Raw genomic sequence first — 19,386 nt, 5'->3', positions numbered from 1 at the left:
ACTAAGGCCATCCTTATAGACGATATATCACAAGCTGACTGCCATGGGCTACATATTGCCCTTGGATCGTTTTGCTGTTTGGATTTTGTTGTGTCTGCAAATGTTCTAACAAGCAGTGCAGTTAGGTTTGAGTTAGGCTTCAGAGCAGTGCGTGAACCCAGCCTGCATCGTGCATGTATGCTAACTGCATAACCCTTACGAGCATTTCAGTATGTTACCCTGATCCAGATCAATGGTTCTTATGTTTTAGAAGATCACAGACATATTTGAGACTTTGATGACAATTCTGGACATATTCCCGAGAAAAATCACATATATATACAAAGTTTCAAAGTTTTAGGGCCCTGGATTAAGAACTCCTATTCTGGGGGCACCTGGGTGGCACAGTAGGTTAAGCTTCTGACTCTTGGTTTCGGCTCAGGGTCGTGGATCTCAGGGTCATGAGATTGAGCCCCATATCAGGCTCCACACTCAGCGCAGAGTGTGCTTAAGACTCTCTCCCTCTGCCACTTCCCTCTGGGCATGCTTGCTTGCTCTCTCAAATAAGTAAATAAATCTTTAAAAAAAAAAGAAAGAAAGAAAGAAAACTCCTACTCTGAATCTTTTCCGTATACTCTCTCTGCTTCCTTGTCTTATCTGAGACCTTGCGTTTTGTAGCTCTTAACCCTGTGCCCAGAAGATATACCTTCCTTCTCTCTGAGTTCTCTTTGAGAAGATGGATTAGTCCCTATTACTTAAGAGTTGCTTCCAAATCAGTTTTTTCTCTCATCATATGGTAACATTTCAATTGAAAGCCACATTATTTACTTTATACTTATTGCATTGTCTGCTGACATTTAGACTATATTTCTGCCTTTCTGACTGACTTCAGCTTTTGCATCATAATGTTTTCCTATCCCAACCTCGTTCCTAACATTATCCTCAGGTCTTTCAGCATCCACATCAAATTATGCACTGGCCTTTTCATTTCTGTCCTGTTTCAAAGGCCCAAAAGTGCCTTTGGCAAAGTTTGTTTTCTTCCCAATCCCTTATCTAGAAATGAATAGATCAGAGCCATGAGAAATGTAATATTAATATTGCAATGAATTTGGATAGATTTGATCCATCTTTTCTGCTTTAAATAAATGGGCATATGGAGGCTGAGGTGAGGCCTGCCATCGTGGAACAATACTGTTACCAAACAAAGTGCTTAATGATTTTAGGTGCTTGAAGTTCAAATCCATATGCAACCTAGAAAAATGCTTGGAATTGGAAGGTTAACTCACCTGCTTTAAAGAGATAGTTGTTCCAGAATTTCTTCTTAATCATTGATACCAGTGTCGTAGGGACGGTGGGCTTTAGAGGGTCTGTGAACCTCTGACACTGCATTCTAGATTTTGTAGATACATGGATGCAGTTTCTGAGAGAGAGCGTCTGTGACTATCAAAACGGGTAACTACTGTTCTCTGGAGAACTTCACGTCATGGCACCCGGCCCATTGACATCTTACTCTGCCGCTGTTTTCTGGTGCTCCCACGGTATTAGTTCTTTCCAAGATGGATGCTAACATGTACGGAAAGCACAGGGTCTGGGGAATAAAGAGAGATCTGGACGCAGGCTGACTCACAGGAGAAAGTAGCTGTGCTTCTTACTCTAGAGTATTTGCCATGATTCATACCTTCTAAATGGTGGTATTGTGAGCTGAAAGAGTGCTTGTCCCTACTTAGAGATTTAGACAAACATTCAATGTATTTCTTTTTCAACGCAGGGTTTCTCTCACTTTCTCTAGTTATCACTTAGTTCTGTTCCAGGTGACTTTCCTTTTAGCAGCTGCTCATTCACTTAGATTAGAAGTGTAAATTTAACTCCGTATTCGTGCTTCTGGTTTTCTATTAACAGAACGGGTAGTCTTCATAGAATGTGGTAGGCAGAGGGGGAAAGGTACAAACTGTAAAGTTTTTAATCTATTCATTTTTAAGCAAAAATAATTTATTCTTTTTTTTATAGATCACAAACAAAACACTAGATGTAAAGAAAATGATGAAAACCTGGACCCTGCAAAAAGGATTTCCTTTAGTGACTGTTCAAAGAAAAGGAAAGGAACTTCATGTACAACAAGAAAGATACTTTTTAAATATTAAGCCTGAAATTCGGCCTTCAGATACAAGGTACGTTGCGGCTTTCTCTTCCTGCTATCTCTTTTGCACCCTTGGGTTAAACTACTTGTAATCACACAAGTTCCTATGAAACTTAACAAGATTATCTTTTTTGGAATAGCTTGAAAAATTTCTCCTTCCTGCCAAAAGGGAAAAAAAAGAAAAGACCGAATAAATTATGTGTAACTGACTGAAATACTGGAAAGAGTAATAATCTTCCAATATTTTCTTTTTACAGCTATCTCTGGCATATTCCATTATCCTATGTCACTGGGGGAAGAAATTACTCAAAATATCCATTGGTATTTTTACTGGACAAGAAATCAGGTTTGACTCTAATTAACTCTTTTCTGATAAGAAATTTTAAACAGCATATTTTTTTTAAAACTCTCACCTAGCAGCAAGAAGGAGACTATACTTTCCAAAGTGTACACTCTCTGAGCTGGTTTTATGAGTCATCTATATAAGATACGACTAAAGTGAGATTGGTACATATATCATGTATGAAGTTAGTCTTTCTTGTTCATGGGAAATAAGGTATAAAAAGTTGCGCTGAGTGTGCTAGCAGCCTTGGTAGAAAAGAGCAAATGCTGTGTTTTTTTATATCCTAGATAAATATTATATGTTATCAAGTATAAAGTAGTAGAAGCAGAGCAGTCTCTTAAAGTATGCTCTGCTATCTATTTTCTAGAGGTGAGCTTGGGCAACTGCATTTCAACAAGCACCTTAGGTGATTCTTATGCATATGATAAAGGTTGATTCATGATCTAGATTTAGAGTAAATAATCATTACAAAATGTCCTATGAACATAGCATAACATATTTCGTTAATAAGAAAATGGGGCAGGAAATTATGATTGCAAAGAGGGGGATAAGAAAATGTGAAGATTGTATATGTTGTTGGACCCATAGGAGTCTTTGAAAAACAAAATTGAAATGTCGTTTCTGACCATTTGTTAAATACCACTGTGAATGCCACACCATACACCCTCTTAATTTGCATCCTGAAAAAACATGAAGATCCTGGGTCCTGCAGGAACCATTAGTGATACTCTAGATTTATGGAAAGGGAAAATTTCTTGTTTGAATTTGTATGTGGTGTTCAAGCCTATATTTTTGAGAGGGGAGTATAGCCTAGTGGTTAATGGAATGACTTTGGAGCCAGATTGTTTGGTTCACTTGTAGGCCTGTAGGTAGTTCTGTGACTCTCTGAGCCTCATTCCCTCAGCTATAGAGTGGAGATAGTGATCATATTTTATAGTGTTATGGTAAGGATTGAGTTCATTTATGTGAAGCACCTACAATAATGTCTGGCATGTGTTATGTGCTATATAAATGTTACCTGTTGTTATTCATATTATTATTAAAAAAGAAATCTTTAAACATAATATATCCACAGTACATAAAATCTAGAAAATGGAGAACAGATCACGTCATCACAACTATTCTCATGATTCTTTCCTTCTAATAATTTAAAAAATATTTTTACTTAGTTGATACCATTGTGTACAAATGATTTTTATATCTTGCCTTTTTAAAAAAAAACATATACAATATTTGATTTCATCTTTCCTTACTGTTGGACACTTGATTCACCATTTGTCTCTATTAAAAAAAAATGTCTCAGTAAAAATTTAGGGTCTTAAATGTTTTGTCATTATATGAACTTCTTCATAGGAATGCTTCTCAGAAATGGAGACTGTGGTATCTTTTGTGATTGAATATACATTTCTAAGTTGCCTTTCTGTGATGTGGCCATAATTTACAATGCCGGTGGAGGTATGTGAGCATGCTAGTTGCACTGCAGTTCAAATAGAGTGGAGTGTTAAGTCAATCTCATTATTTGAAACGCTAAGAACACTTGATAATGTTATATCTTTGATTAATATAACATAAGCAGAGGTGCAAGGAAGGGCTGCCTTCTTTGATGAAGACAAAACTCCTTACTTTTAAGTGGCCTTGGAAGGACAGCCCCTGACTAAAGGAAGGACACTTAATCCCATCTCCCTTTTTGGACCGATAAGGAAATTCTCCAAACCTCCCGATAGTATATAAGTTTTGGGTGGTGTTAGAAATAATTGGACAATAAGAAATCTGCTTTTATTTACCCTTAACTTTTTTAGCTCAGTTTGTATGTGAGCTTTTAAAACTCTTTTTAAGATCCACATCCCAAAGTCTAGCCCCTCTTTTCCTGGTGTAGCCTTTTCTCCCTCCGCCCTTCCCTGGCACTGGGTGCTTCTGCTGTATAGAAACCGTTGCACGCCTCGGCCGTGCTCTCCTGCCCTCGCACATGCTGTTTGCCCTCCTGGAAGAACACCTTTGCCTCCCCACTCCCTCGATTTACTGCTCTTCCTTCTTCAGATCTCAGCGTGCCCATTGCTGGCTCCAGGCCACCTTCCCTCACTCCAGGACAGGTTAGGTGCCTACTTTTGTGTTCTCATAACGCCCTCTCCTTTTCTTCTTTTGATACACTGTAAGTACTGTTTCACTTATGTCTGTCCCCACATTAGATGTGTTCCCTATTTAAGGGAGAGGTCGTGGCTATGTGAGTCACCTTTGCGACCTTAGCACCCAGTAGGCTCACAGATATTTTTTAAATGAATAAATTTTAGTTTGTCATAAGGTGACTCAATTTCAGATCTCACTGTAAAAAGGTTTAGGAAAAGAGCATTCAAAGCCTGATGAAGTGATAACTTCTGTTTTCCTTCCTTTGAAAGTATTCTCGATAAAGGGGAATATGCAAAATGTACTATAATATAATTGGTTGAATCTGGAGCTGGAACTGAGGCAACAGATGATGAAAGCAGTGTTGGTTACTTCCTCTTCCCAAATGTCATTCCCCCCGCTGCCGCTGCTGCCGTTTTAATTCCTGGTTTTGAGAGTTCAGGTTTTGAGAGTCCACACTGAAAATGTTCTGTCCTCACAAAACAGTGATTGCCCCTGAAGACGGGTCTTCTTGGTTCCTAATGCTCTGGTGAGAAGCACTCTTATTTTAATTGCATTTTAATTTTTTTCTAGTCTCAAAAGAAATGTAGCAGGGACAATGACTACAGAGGCTTATTTTTTGCCAGATGACTTTAGTACAGTGTGTTCTCTTGGTGATGTGTTAAATCTATAGTATATTTCCATGTGTTCTAATGCCAGGGTTGCTGGGTTAGTCCATTTGTTCAATCAAATATAGGAGTTATATTTGATCAGTATCTTTGTCACTTTTCCCCACATACATGAATTTTGAGTGATTAATAGTTAGGCATAAGATGGTGTGAAAGGGGCCATTTTTTCAAGCTACGTATTGAGGAAATTACACTCAAATAGTGAGTGTCTCCCTCTCCCTTCTCTTCCTTTTCACCCCTTTTCCCTCCCCATCCCCTCTCTCATCCACATCTTACTCAGACCTAAGCTCTTTAACTATAGGAAATCTTTATATTAAATTGAATGTGAAACATTCATGATATCACTGTGCCAGAAGGATGTATCTGAAACTAGACCTGTCATTGTCTTTGAATGAAAGGCATATTTGGAAAAAAAGAATAAGGAAGGGCATGTAATTAAGATATTTATCATGTACCATCCTTTGCTCTTGCCTTTTCCCCCCCTAATAAAATAAAGGAGAATAAAGGGTATTGGAGAAAGGAATGCTTTTGAACAAGAGGGGATGTAGTTCAGCTGCGTATATCGTTCTAGGCCTCTAGAGCAAGCTGCGCAGGCGATTTTTCAACTTTGTTGTAAGAACTTGTTTTTTGTTTCTGTGTTTTAATGTTTCTGTATAAAACAGTAGTTGATTTTCGTAACTCACTGACAAATGGTTTTTAAAATCACTACTAAATTACTTCATCTGGGCTTCTGCCATACAAGATTGGAGTTATTCTTTTTTAATACTCAATGAACTGTGAAAATTGAACTCTTAATCTGTTAATGATTAAGATAAATTAAAAACATATGAGGGTAGCCTCATCCACATTTGAGCTGTAGGATGTAGTTACCTCCCTTGTGTGCAAAACTATTATTTTTTGATACCTGTGGTTTTAAGGTCCTTCATTCTGGATCATTCAGAAGACCTGAAGGAGACTAATATGTTGATTCTTTAAATGATAACTCCCCTCTCTCTGCTGTTGGCTGCGCTGCTTTATATTCTGTCATCCAGATGACAGTAATAATTTCAAATACACTCCCAGCTGCCTTCCTCCTTTTTACCGTCTGGACTTGGCCAAAGTAGCAACACGGCAAATTGCTTATCAGCCAAAATACACTGTATTTCAGTATTTTCCTGCATCCATCCAGTGGAAGAATTGCCATACTTCCATTTCTTGCTTCTTTTTTTGGCAAAGGGAGATTTGGAGCTCCTTAGTCCTTATTCCCAAGGTTCTTTCTTAATAAAAGCTCTGCAGGAAATTGTGTTGGCTGACCTGGAGAATGTCAATATTTTTGCCATAGTTAATGATAAAGTTAATTTCATTAGTCATTGTTTTTTAAAACGTCTCCAACCTAGAGCATCTACTTTGTCCTCACAATAATTCCTTAGAACTGTATTCTGCTCTATGAAAAGGAATAAATCCTATTAATGTAGTTGATCTTTCCCATCTGCTGCTGTATCAGCCATAAAACACAAATTAGTATGGAATTTTCTAGTGAAAAAGACTGATTATCTGGTATGTCATGTTAAGACATGAGCAGAATGTAAGTCTTTTCCATATTAAACATCCTTTGTAGTTTCAGTAGAATTGGACTAACTAAGGTATTAAGAGAATCTGATAAATTTTAATAATTCATGCTTTTGAAGTTTATAGACCCTGAAACTTCAGGTACAAAATTTAAATGTGTTCCTAAAGCATTTTATGTGCAAAAACCATCATACAGAGTTATTATGATAGTGCAAATTTTAAAACAGCCTAAATATTTCCAAATAAGAGATGGGTTAAACTGTGGTAGGTTTTTAAGTGGAATTTGTGAAAATATTTGAATACTGCATATGAAGACAGTAGAAAAATGGCTCGGCGTAGAATCTGATAGGTAAAAAAGCAGTATAAAGATAAATGCATATCTATCCACTATGTGAAATATTACATCAATTAGAACGTGTATCGGAAAACTCTTGGCATGAAATACACCCTACAAAGCTATTATTGTCTGAATTCAGATTATTTTCCTTATCTCCGTTCCTCTTCAATAATTTTTAAAAATTAGTACTCCTTACTTTAAAATTGGAAAGAAAACTTACTTTGTAAACATCTATAAACCTTATTTAGGTTTGTTTTGAAAACATTTACTTTGACATAGTTATTTTGTCCATTCATTTATTAATTCATCAAGGATTTTTTGAGTGTCTGCTAGGAACATTGTTCTGGGCACTGAGGGATTAGCCGTAAACAAAATAGTAAGCTCATGGAACTGTATTCTAATAGTAAATCTGGAGATGCTTAGAGGCATACCCTTAACTATTATATTAAATCCACGTCTTGGGCGCCTGGGTGGCTCAGTTGGTTGGGCGGCTGCCTTCGGCTCAGGTCATGATCCTGGAGTCCCTGGATGGAGTCCCGCATCGGGCTCCCTGCTCGGCGGGGAGTCTGCTTCTCCCTCTGACCCTCCCCCCCTCATGTGCTCTCTCTCTCTCATTCTCTCTCTCTCAAAATAAATAAATAAAATCTTTAAAAGAAAAAATAAATCCGCGTCTTTGTTGCCAACTTACTTAAAGGACTTTTCTCGATAGTAATTTAAAGGATTTTAAAAATTCCTAGATATATTTTGTAGCCATATATTTTTGTAGTCATATATTTTATAACTCCTTATTAATTGAAATCATTTTATATAAGTTTCCAACAATTCTTCTAGCATTTATGTATGTAATGGTAGGGACCCAAAAAATGCATATCACTTTCTTATTTTAATTGAGTTATTTGTTTGTGCTTAATGAGATCTTAATCCTCCCCTAATACTTATTTTTGCTAGCTTTGAATTATGTGACTTTTCTAAATGGCTTCATTTATTCTTCCTCCAGTGTAATGAAAGACAAAGGCTGAGATGGAACACATTTTACATAGTTCTTTCACTATCTTCCCTGCTTCCTCACCCTACACACCCTTACTCTTTCTCCCTGTTTCTCTCCTCCAGCCACAATGAACTTGGGAGTCAGTTCAGTGCATGGATAACATGTACACTTTATCTCTGGGCCTTGAACACTTAGGGTCCCTCATCACCTGCTTAATACACCTGTATATCTTGAACTCTCAACTTGGATGTCATTTCTTCCCAGAAATCTCTCCTAACCTCCACTAGGTGGTGAAGCATTTCTTCTATGTTCTTCCATAGAATGCCGTGTTTTCTTTTTCCATCAATAACATTTAGAGGATACTCTCTTTGCCTGGCTACATTAGAGTAAGATCTGTGGAAGAAGGGGCATTTCTACCTTTTTCACCATTAAATAAATAATTGTTAAATGAATGAGTGGTAAATGGTAGGTATTCATCCTTTCTGATGGTTGAGTAATATTCCTCTGTATGTATGTACCATATCTTCTTTATCCATTAAGGAGGGCACGTGATGTGATGAGCATTGGGTGTTATACGCAACTAATGAATCGTTGAATACTACATCAAAAACTAATGACGTACCCTATATGTTGGCTACTTGAATTTAAGTAAAAAAAAAAATTTTAAAAATGAATGAGTGGTGATCTTTGCTAACATTAAAATAACTGCACTAGAAGGCAAACATTTAGGTTCTTAGTAGAATAATTAAATGTAACAATATACTGTATTAACTGAAACAAACAAAACATCCATTCAATACTTTTTCTTCCCCTGTTATCTCTCCTCTCTCTCATTTTTCGGCCTGTATTAGATGTCATCAATCTTACAGAAGAAGTGCAGTGGGTCAAAGTCAATACAAACATGAATGGCTATTATATTGTACATTATGAGGATGATGATTGGGAAGCACTAATCAAACAGCTGAAAACAAATCCTTATGTCCTGAGTGACAAAGACCGAGCCAACCTCATCAACAACATCTTTGAACTTGCAGGGTACGTGTGCGTGGTTTGGGTTGGTTTGTTTGTTTTTAAACAAATGTTTTGCCGAAAAGAACACTTAAGAAAAACAGTTCAAAAGAACTAGCACATGTATTGCCTGTTAGGTGTTACTTGTTTTGGATGATTGGGAAGATGTAAGATATAATCCTTGCCTTCAAGGGTGTTATAATCCATATAGAAACATCCACTACAAACATAGTGAACAGTTAAATAACAAGATTTAAGTAATATCTTAAGACTTGTCCATACCAACAAGTAGGACACATGTTTGCTGAATAAATTAATGTAGGAGTTCAGGCTTTATTTCATGAGAGAATTCCTTTCAAATAACATTTAGTTTAGGCATGAGGCTTAGTGCCTACCCGCTGGTTTGAGTGATGTGTTTGAGAGTTGGGGCCTTCTTACTTCTGTACAGCTTGCCTGCTAACCACTCCGTGCATTACAGAATCCCAAAACCATGGATGGCAGTCATGTGTATAGATATCCTCTGCTTAGTAAGATTACCACCTTAGGCTGTTAATGGGTCTAGAGACACATGGAATATTCAGAAGTGTTCTTTCTGACTGTGCTTGACCTTCTTATTTTGGTTCATTTTTTATGAAGTGACCTTACATCATCTGAGCCATCATTGTTTTGATTTCTCCTAAATGGTTAATTTTTAAAATATACTCACCATAAATTCACAATGTGACAAATTCCCGTACAAATAATGAAATATTTTCTTTTTGATTCAAATCCTCTTTATGCCACTTGTCCTCACTTGGAAAATGTAATAAATAAATAAATAAAATTAGTACTCTTCATCTTTTCCCACTTAAGACAGTGTAATACTTTTCATGAGTCAGTAGCAATTTACAGGTGACTTAGGGAATAAAACTTGAGCTCTTGTGTATCTTTCTCATGAAATGTATCTTTAACCTTGGGTCATACACATGAACTTAATCAAAGATAATAATATTTAGTCTAACTTTACAGAATTCCACTCTAAGCTTAAATTTTAGTTCTTCAAGACTCACCATCTATTCATAAAGTTTTTCTGCATGCCTATAGAGTTTCTCTCCCTCAGCATATTGACTTTTCTGTTCTATTACCCTTTAGCCTAGGCAAGGTATCTCTTCAGAGGGCCTTTGATTTGATTGATTACCTTGGAAATGAGACCTATACCGCACCCATCACTGAAGCCCTGTTCCAGACCGGCCTCATCTATAATCTCCTTGAAAAGCTGGGATACATGGATCTGGCCTCAAGAGTAGTGGTAAGTCTCCCTTATTGCCAACGTGTCTTTTGTTGCTTGCCTTTAATGTTGTCATTCACAGTTCTGTTCAGCAGAGTAATAGGCTGAAAAAGCAACCAGCCACGGTCCCTTTTCTTTGTTTTCCTAGTTGCAAAATCTTTACTTTGAATCATAATGACATTGCTTACCAGGAAGAGTTGATAAAAGGCTTAGCATAACATGGTCTTGTTTGAATATCAAATTAAAGACTTCTGACCCTGACGTCAAAATGAGGTCACATGAAAAGAAACCTTCTCTATTCAAATCCCGGTTCATTTATATAGTAAATGCTTGAAGTAGGTCCTTTTGCAATGTGGTGTTCCCCATTGGTTTCCAGGTGGTCATTGTGAAATGACAGTGATGTTTGTACTGAGAATATTCTGTTTTAAGAGTCCTTACTGTGACCTCTTAACGGAGGGTGATGCTGGTGGATATATTTCTCTGCAGAGTACTAAAGGAATCTTGGCATTGGTGACTGCTTTACCTTTTTTAAAACCAGTTGCCTAATTAGTATTAAATTAGATTTAATACTAATCTTGCAGTATTAAACTGTTGACAGAGTAAAAGCTTGGGAGGAAGAGATGAATTCTTTGTTTCATCTTACTCTCTGAATCAGCACATTCTGACAATAGGTTTTGCTTTGGAGACCGGTCAGGTTTTCCAGAGACTAGGCAAAAGGCAGCTTTCAGAAAAAGGAAGAAAGTATTGAACCAGAAATTAGAATGTCTTTTAGGGTGTCCTCACTGGTGAAAAGAAGAGGTTGGATTACATCTTTTTTTTTTTTCTTTTAAACAACCTCCTCTCTGCCTCTTACTAGGCTGTTGCACATCTTCTGTGATGAGTTCTCCCATCACACACTATTCACAGCGGGGGAAGGCAAGGCACAGCTGGTGGGCCGTATGGAGCTTGAGAAGCACCCTTCCCCCCAGGTCTCTGATCTGACCCCAAAGGAGCCACCCATAAGTGTGATGCTTAAGTTAGATGATTTCTGAGGTCTTTCCTAATTATTAAGATTTTTATCATTCTTCTGTATCAGAGGCTGTCTCTTACCATCCTTAATAAAAAACAGTGTCTTCAGAATGTGACTCAGCCCATTGTAAATACTGAGCAAATGAGTGAAACACACCAGAAACTGATTCATTTCAGTGCTTGTTATATTCTGCACACCATTTTAAGTGCTTAACGTAGATTATCTTGTTTAATCCTCACACAATGCCAGACAGATATTCCTACCCCCATTGGATAAATGGGGGGACTAAATAACTTCCCCCACATCAGTTACCTAGTAAATTACAAAGCTGAGCTTCAAACCCAGATTAGTTCCACTCTGAAGCCCAGTTTGTGTTATGTTGCTGTATTTTAAATTAATTTGTATTCTAGCAATGTCATCTTTCAAAGGATACCTTTTGGTTGGAAAAATCAAGGCTGTTTCTTTGCTATCATTTTTTTAAACTAAGATTATAAATTAAAACCATTTGAAAAACTTGTAGACCATGTGTTTAAGGTTTAAGATGACAGACCTACATCTAGTGCCCTTGAAAATAAAGTTGTCAACTTAATATTTGAGATTTCTTTTATATCCAAAATGTTAATAAAATTTTTTATAGTATTTGTGTGCATTTCCAAGAAGTATGCAAATAACTTATTGGTCTCTTTAGGAGACACTTAGAATCCAACACTGACTTTGTACTATTAGTATATGAAAGAGATTGGCCTTTTGGTAGCCACTTCAGCTACTATAGATGGACATTTGAGTTGTTTGCAGTTTGGAGCTATTACAAATAGCATTGCTATGAATATTCTTATATATATCTTTGTTACATATATGTATGCATTTCTATGGGGTATGTGTCTGGAAGTGGAATTGCTGAGTCATAACATATTTATAGTTAATACTATACTATCAAATCATTGTTCAACGGTGTATCAGTTTGTGCTCCATCAGCAGTGCATGAGAATTTGGTTCTATTCTGGCTCTGTATCCTTGTCAACACTTCATATTAATAGTAATCTTTTTCCTTTTAGCCATCCAGATGGATGCATAGTGGCATTGCAATTTTGGCTTTAATTTGTATTTCCCGGGTGCCTGGGTGGCTCAGTTGGTTAAGCATCTGCCTTCTGCTCAGGTCATGATCCTGGAGTCTCAGGATCGAGTCCCACATCGGGCTCCCTGCTCAGCGGGGAGTCTGCTTTTCCCTCTGCCCCTCACCCCACTCTCATGCTCTCTCTCAAATAAATAAATAAATAAATAAAATCTTTAAAAAAAAACTTTGTATTTCCCTAATGACTAGTGAAGATGAATTCCTTTTGATTTTATTGACCATTGGAGGTACACTTTGGTTAAGTGCCCAGGTCTTTAACGTTTTTTCTATTGGATTTTCTGCCTTTTTCTGATTGATTTGTAGAGCTCTTTATATATTCAGGATAGGAGTCCTTTGTTGCTCATGTACATTTGCAAGTATCTTCTCCCCCTCAGGCTTGCTTTTTCAGTCTCTTAATGATGTTTTTTGATTAGCATAAATTCTTAATTTTTGTGTATGAAATCTGCCAACCCACAGGTATTCTCCTTTGTTCTCTTCTGAAAACTTTATGATTTTACCTTACACATTTAGAACTATGATCCATCTGGAATTGATTTTTGTGTATGGTATGAGTTAGACACAAAGATTCTTTTTTTTGATATGGCCATCCAGTTGATCCAGCACCAGTGTGCTTCATTGTATACATAGATTTTTTTATTATTGAATTTTTATGATTACTTTGGAGGTTATTAGTGCCATATCAAATCAACACCATTTGGGGTAGTAATTTAGTTTCCTTCGGCTGCCATAATAAATTAGTACAACCTTATTGTCTTAAAACAACAGAAACATATTCTCTCACAGTTCTGGAAGCTAGAAGGCCAAAATTAAAGTGTTGGCAGGGCAGATGGATTCCTTCTGAGGGAGAATCTCTTCTTGCATCTCTCCTAGCTTCGGGTGGTTGCCAGCAGTACTTAGCATTCCTTAGCTTGTAGATGCACAACTACAATTTCTGCCTCTGTCTTGACATAACATTCTCTCTTTGTTTCTGTGTCCAAATTTCCCTGTTCTTATATAGGCACCAGTCAGTAGATTTGGGCCCACCATAATTCAGTATGACTTTATCTTAAATCGATTGCATCTGCAAAAACCTATTCCCAAATAAGTTTACATTCACAGATTCTAAGCAGACATGAATGTTGGGGGGACACTATTCAACCTAGTATAGGTAGCAATAAATAACTTTAGTACATATCACTCATTTTTTTCTTTTTTTTTTTTTACTATTGAAGGATCATGCTGGTAGTGAATATACTTTAAGAGTTAGCAGAATGTTCTTGAAGCTGCCCAGCTAATTAAATTTCATGGTGGCAGAAGCCATTCTTCCCCCTGCCTCTCCAATAACTCTTTTGAGAGCCTAGTGTCAGAAAGCACTTGATACTTACCTCAGGCTGTCTCTATGCTGTGAACACAGATGCTAAATTCAATCTAAGGAGTTAGATCTTCTGAATATTTTCTTTCTTTGACACTCGAGTAACTCTGCGTCATCATCCCAGATGATGATTTCCAGTTTGCTGGGCAGGCATGTATTTATTAAGAACATACATCAGGCTGGGGCCCAGGGGACGGATGCTTAGAGGACAAGGGCAGGCTTAGTGTGTGTTTGTGAGCCTATGGGCCCTTGTATTGCTGGAGATTTTCGTACACTTGATTGTTAGTTAAAAGTCAGGTTGCTTTAGGTCATCAAGAGGGAGAAACTGTCTCTAAAATTCGGAGGGCGTTCTGGTATCATCAAAGCTCTCAAAATATAAAATCTGATACTATAGTTAGAGATGGAACAGCAGACATTTCTGAGTCCTTGGATCCAATCTTCAAATAGTATTTGTGATTAAGACTGGTGTCTAATTAATTTTTTATGTTGTTGTCACCAGAGCATTATGGACATATATTGGTCATTTTGTTATCTAGGCTGCACATACCTATATAACACATACATCTATATCCCATTTTGTGATGTATGCTGTGGTGTTGGGGGGTGGATAGGGTCTGGAGGCACTTTTGAATTTTGTCAAATCGTTCACATCTGATGTTAACATCTAATCCCAACATCTGATCCCAGCCATATTCCTGTTTCATCACTTGCAAGTCTGTCATTCTTTTACATATGAGGGATTGGTGGGGTAAACATTTTGCAATAAAAGCTGACACTTCACTTTTAAGAAGCTGAGTTGACCCAAGAAAGAACTCCCTGGGCATATCAGTGTAAAATTAAAGCAGTAAATCAAAATGTAATACATAATATAAGTGCCACCATCTTTCCTGTCTGTTTTATTTTAAGAATCATTTTGTGTAACTGTTCTTGCATTTTATTGCGTACCCAGTGTTTGTAGCTTGTATAACCCCTCCATTTATTTTCTCTCCCCACTTGCCATTTTCATTTTATGAAATCAGAGGATTGGATTCTATCGTTTAATGAGTTTAAATTTAAAAAAAAAATTTAGAACCATGGAAAAACAGGTTCTCTGTTTGAAGCACTTGCTTCAATAAAGAAGCACTTGTTATATGATTTATTAATATTAAAAATATAACCTGGATTACTTATAAAAATGATAAAGTGGGAATTTTCTAAAAACAGAATTATTTTTAAAATAAAGCCTTTTGCTCTGTTACATTATCATTTGAAATATATGTAAAATCAACTCCTTGGGGGTTTCATCTTAAATATTTGGTACCAGAAATGACTAGTAAAACTGCACCCTGTAACTTCAGCGGAGTAACTGCTCAGGAACTAACTAGCCTTAGCACCTTCAAGTGTCAGGCTTCCCTTGCTTCCAGTATTTTAACGGGCCATTTTTTTTTTTTCCCTACTTGTGTCCATATGTTTTAGTAAACTCTCACTGACATTTTTCTCCACTGAGTTTTTTTTTTTTTAGTAGTATCTCAAGCATGTAACTTTTTTTCCTCTCATTCTTCTTTTGTTTCTACTTGACAGTTATGAGTAGCTTTGAATTTTCTTTTATCCTGTGTTCATTTGGGATGGTTCGCTATCATGCCACTGAGAATGTCAGGCCAGTGGCAGACAGCGCGTCCAGTGCAGCCGTGTGTATCCGTAGGATCCCCTGCGTTGCTTTTATGTCCCTTGGCTTATCAGTCTGCATGGCAAGTATTTTTCCACTTCATGTCCTCTCAATAACTCGCAGGCTTTGTTACGCATTCCACAAGGTGTCTGTTCTCTATTCCATTGCTTTTGAAGCAAACAAAAGCGAGTTGACATGTTATCACAAACTCTGAGTCCTTCTCCTTGCACAGATTCCTTTTTTTCTTTCTCATAGCTCCACAGGAGACTGACTTAGAGAAGGGCTGCTGAGAAAATGGCGTCAGCAGTTTAAAACGCTCCAACTAGGGTTCATTTTAGGTATTGACAGTGGTGCTCTGGAAGAACAAGATGCTCTGTAAAGAACTTGAACTAATTTTCTGGGGCGTAGGAGTGTTACAAACCAATGAATCCAGCATATGGGTATTCACTGTACTCTTCTTGTTGCTTTACTACAGGTCTGAAAATTTTTTAAATATATAGTTGAGGGTGGGGAAATAACTATAAACAACTCTTCTTGCCTGCATGCCCCATTTTCTTGCTAATTCGATTGGATTAACTTGTTAGATCATCACGCTAGTTGATATTTTAAGTATGCCTTTAATATTGCATTCAGAAACATTAAAACATTACCTGTCGGTAAAGAAGTATATTCTTCTCTCATTGTTTTATGGATTTATGGAGTCTAAAGTCATGAGGTCAGAAAGTCCCAACTCGCTTCTGGCAGTGGCAATAGGTGATACTTTTTGGCAGGAAAATATCTTCTCACCGAGTACACACAGAAGACAGGCTCACTACTGCAGTGCAGTCATCAGTTCTTTCTGTGTCATGTAACTAAGAGACAACCCCCCCCCCCCCGCCCCCGGCAATAGCAGCCGGTGTGTAGTCTTTGTTACTGAATGGTTTCACCCAGCTGTACGTGGGCTTCCTCTGTCAGTGGATATTTATTGAGGAATACCGAGGCCCTCCTATTTTCTCTTTGGGTAAACGTTGGGGGAAAAAGATCTAGCCATCCTGAGTTTTCTGTGATTGTCCTGATTATTGTTAACAATTTGTCTCTGTAGACCAGGGTATCTAAATTACTTCGAAGCCAAATCCGGCAGCAGACTTGGACTGATGAAGGCCCCCCGTGTGCCCGGGAGCTTCGGTCAGTCTTGCTGGAGTTTGCTTGCGTCCACGGCCTCGAGAACTGCAGCGCCACAGCCATGACGCTGTTTGATGACTGGGTGGCCTCCAACGGAACTCAAAGGTGACGTGCGCTTCTGCTCAAATGAGCTCTCTGCCTCTTCCTTACCTTGATACCATATACTGAAAACAGGATCTTTTCATCCTGAGTGTTAACGTAGGTGATGTGTGTACTTGTATTGTCAAACAAGACTGTTTTTTCAAATTGTAGTAAAATATGTAAAACATAAAGTTTATTATCTTAACGTGTTTTCAGTGTACAGTTCAGTAGTGTAAGTATATTCACATTGTTGAGCAACGAATCTCCAGAACTTTTTATCTTGCAAAACTAGAACTCCTTACCCAGACAACTCTCTGTTTTCTCCAGTCCCCAGCCCCTGGCAGCCACTGTTCTGTTTTCTGCTCTGAATACCTTATGTGAGTGAAATGTACAGTATTTGTCTTTGTCTGACTGACTTGTTTCACATGTCCTCAAGGTTCATCCATGTTGTAGCATGTGTTAGAATGTCCTTCCTCTTTAAGGCTGAATATATTCGTTGTGTGTATACACCGTATTTTGTTTATTGCTTCATCCATTGATAGACATTTGAGTTGCTTCCACCTTTTGGCTTTTACAAATAATGCTGCTGTGAACATAGGTATACAAATACCTCTTCAAGACTCTGCTTCCGATTCTTTCAGATCTATACCTAGAAGTGATATTGCTACATCATATGGTAGATCTATTTTTAATTTTTTAAGGTACCGCCATATTGTTTTCCATAGTGGTAGCACCATTTTACATTCCCACCAGTAGGGCAGAGGAGTTCCAGTTTCGTCGCATCCTCACCAAGGCTTGTTGTTTTCTGCTTTTTTATAGCAGCCATCGGAATGGATGAGAGCTGTCAAACAAGTCTCTTGTAATTTAGGGCTATAACATAGCAGGTAGAGTTAGCAGTTAGTTAGACATTTTTTTTTATTTTTATTTATTTATTTGACAGAGAGACACAGTGAGAGAGGGAACACAAGCAGGGGGAGTGCGAGAGGGAGAAGCAGGCTTCCTGCAGAGCAGGGAGCCCGATGTGGGGCTCGATCCCAGGACCCTGGGATCATGACCTGAGCCGAAGGCAGATGCTTAATGACTGAGCCACCCAGGTGCCCCAAGTAGACATGTTTTTAATGATGACTGGTTCTCTCCATGTTCCTTACTGGGCATTATGGAAATAGATTCAAGCATCAGATGAGAGTTGGGGTGGGGGATTGGGATAACCTTCTGAGGTCTTTTCCAGCTCTGAGATCTTAATAAGGCCAGAAAACTGTGCTTCCTCCCCTCTTATCACCACTCCCCTCACACCTGCTGCTATATTTCCACCATGGAACTTGTTACACTATGTGGCAATACACTGATTTATTCTGTACGTTGTGATAGCCTCTGAGTTCCTAGAGGGCAGAGACTGGGTCTCCTTCTTCCCTTTCCCAGCTTCCAGCCAGTTGTCTGCCTGGTTCTTTGTGGGTGCTCAGTGAAGAATTACTGCATTAAGTTGAATTGATATTCTTTATAGTCACACCACCAGGGGAAGTAGCAACCCACTGAATTAAATGTTTTCTTGACAATGAGTTGTAAAGACTCTTCCGTTACCTGCTCTGACTCCGCAAGCACCACTAGTCAATTCCTTGCCTTTGTATTCAGGATTTCTTTTCCTTGTTTTTCTCATATTTGTACCTTTCTTACAGCCTACCTACTGATGTCATGAGTACTGTGTTCAAGGTTGGAGCAAAAACAGAGAAAGGCTGGTCATTCCTATTAAGCAAGTATGTCTCTGTAGACTCTGAAGCAGAGAAGAATAAAATACTTGAAGCTCTTGCCAGCTCAGAGGATGTACGGAAACTTTACTGGTACGAAACCACCCAAGCAATATGATATATAGAAACCAAAAGCATAAAAACATGGTGCTCCTAGGTTTGAGGAGCTCACTTTCTCTGGTATCTCCCTCTTCCTGCCTTTCCTTTTGGCCCAGCCTTTACTTGGACGGTGTGGGGAGGAGCCCGCATGTGTTGGGCTTCGTCTCAGGGGCTGGACCTGTACAGATGGGCAGGAGGTACTTTGCCTAAAAGAGATTGGGAGATGCCAAAAATCACAGTCCCCTTCTACTTTGTGCTTAAAAACTTCATGATCATTTGGCATGTTGTTTTTGATTCCACAGTGCGTGCTTCATTTTCTTTTTTGGGCAAGGCATTGCTCTCTCCAAGCTTATCATTTCGAAAATGCAGACACTTCAGTACAAGATAACACGTAAAAGCCATATGTTATACATTCATGTGAATTTGTCAGACTTTCCCTTTTTTTTTTCTTAAAGATTTTATTTAATTGACAGAGAGAGAGAGCACAAGCAGGGGGAGCAGGAGAGGGAGAGGGAGAAGCTGGCTCCCCGCCGAGCAGGGAGCCCGATGTGGGGCTCGATCCCAGGACCCTGGGATCATGACCTGAGCCGAAGGCAGATGCTTGACCAGCTGAGCCACCCAGGCGCCCCAGACCTTTCCTTTTTAGTATCCAGCGGATGAAGAGCTAGAGATGGTAGGGTCACATGGGGTAAGAAGGGCAGTAGGTAGGGCTTCCTGGCAGGAAGAACAATCAGGGTCAGGGTAGAGGAGCTCTAAGTAACCAGGAGAAA

At 38.4% G+C, this 19,386-nt stretch overlaps 1 protein-coding gene across 1 annotated transcript in view; it reads left to right on the top strand.

Moving 5' to 3' along the window:
- LNPEP (leucyl and cystinyl aminopeptidase) overlaps positions 1-19,386 on the top strand; it is an 85,573-nt gene that overhangs the window by 58,597 nt on the left and 7,590 nt on the right. The window contains exons 10-15 of the mRNA XM_032403944.1: positions 1,987-2,147; positions 2,374-2,462; positions 8,973-9,156; positions 10,261-10,417; positions 16,615-16,799; positions 18,449-18,610. Coding sequence (XP_032259835.1) covers positions 1,987-2,147; positions 2,374-2,462; positions 8,973-9,156; positions 10,261-10,417; positions 16,615-16,799; positions 18,449-18,610 — 938 coding nt within the window. The remainder of the gene's footprint in view (positions 1-1,986; positions 2,148-2,373; positions 2,463-8,972; positions 9,157-10,260; positions 10,418-16,614; positions 16,800-18,448; positions 18,611-19,386) is intronic.

This window comes from Phoca vitulina, unplaced genomic scaffold (assembly GCF_004348235.1).
Source record: "Phoca vitulina isolate PV1807 unplaced genomic scaffold, GSC_HSeal_1.0 scaffold6, whole genome shotgun sequence".
Lineage (NCBI taxonomy): Eukaryota > Metazoa > Chordata > Mammalia > Carnivora > Phocidae > Phoca > Phoca vitulina.
Note: the sequence above shows the minus strand (reverse complement) of the source record. Positions and strands in the feature narration are given on the sequence as shown.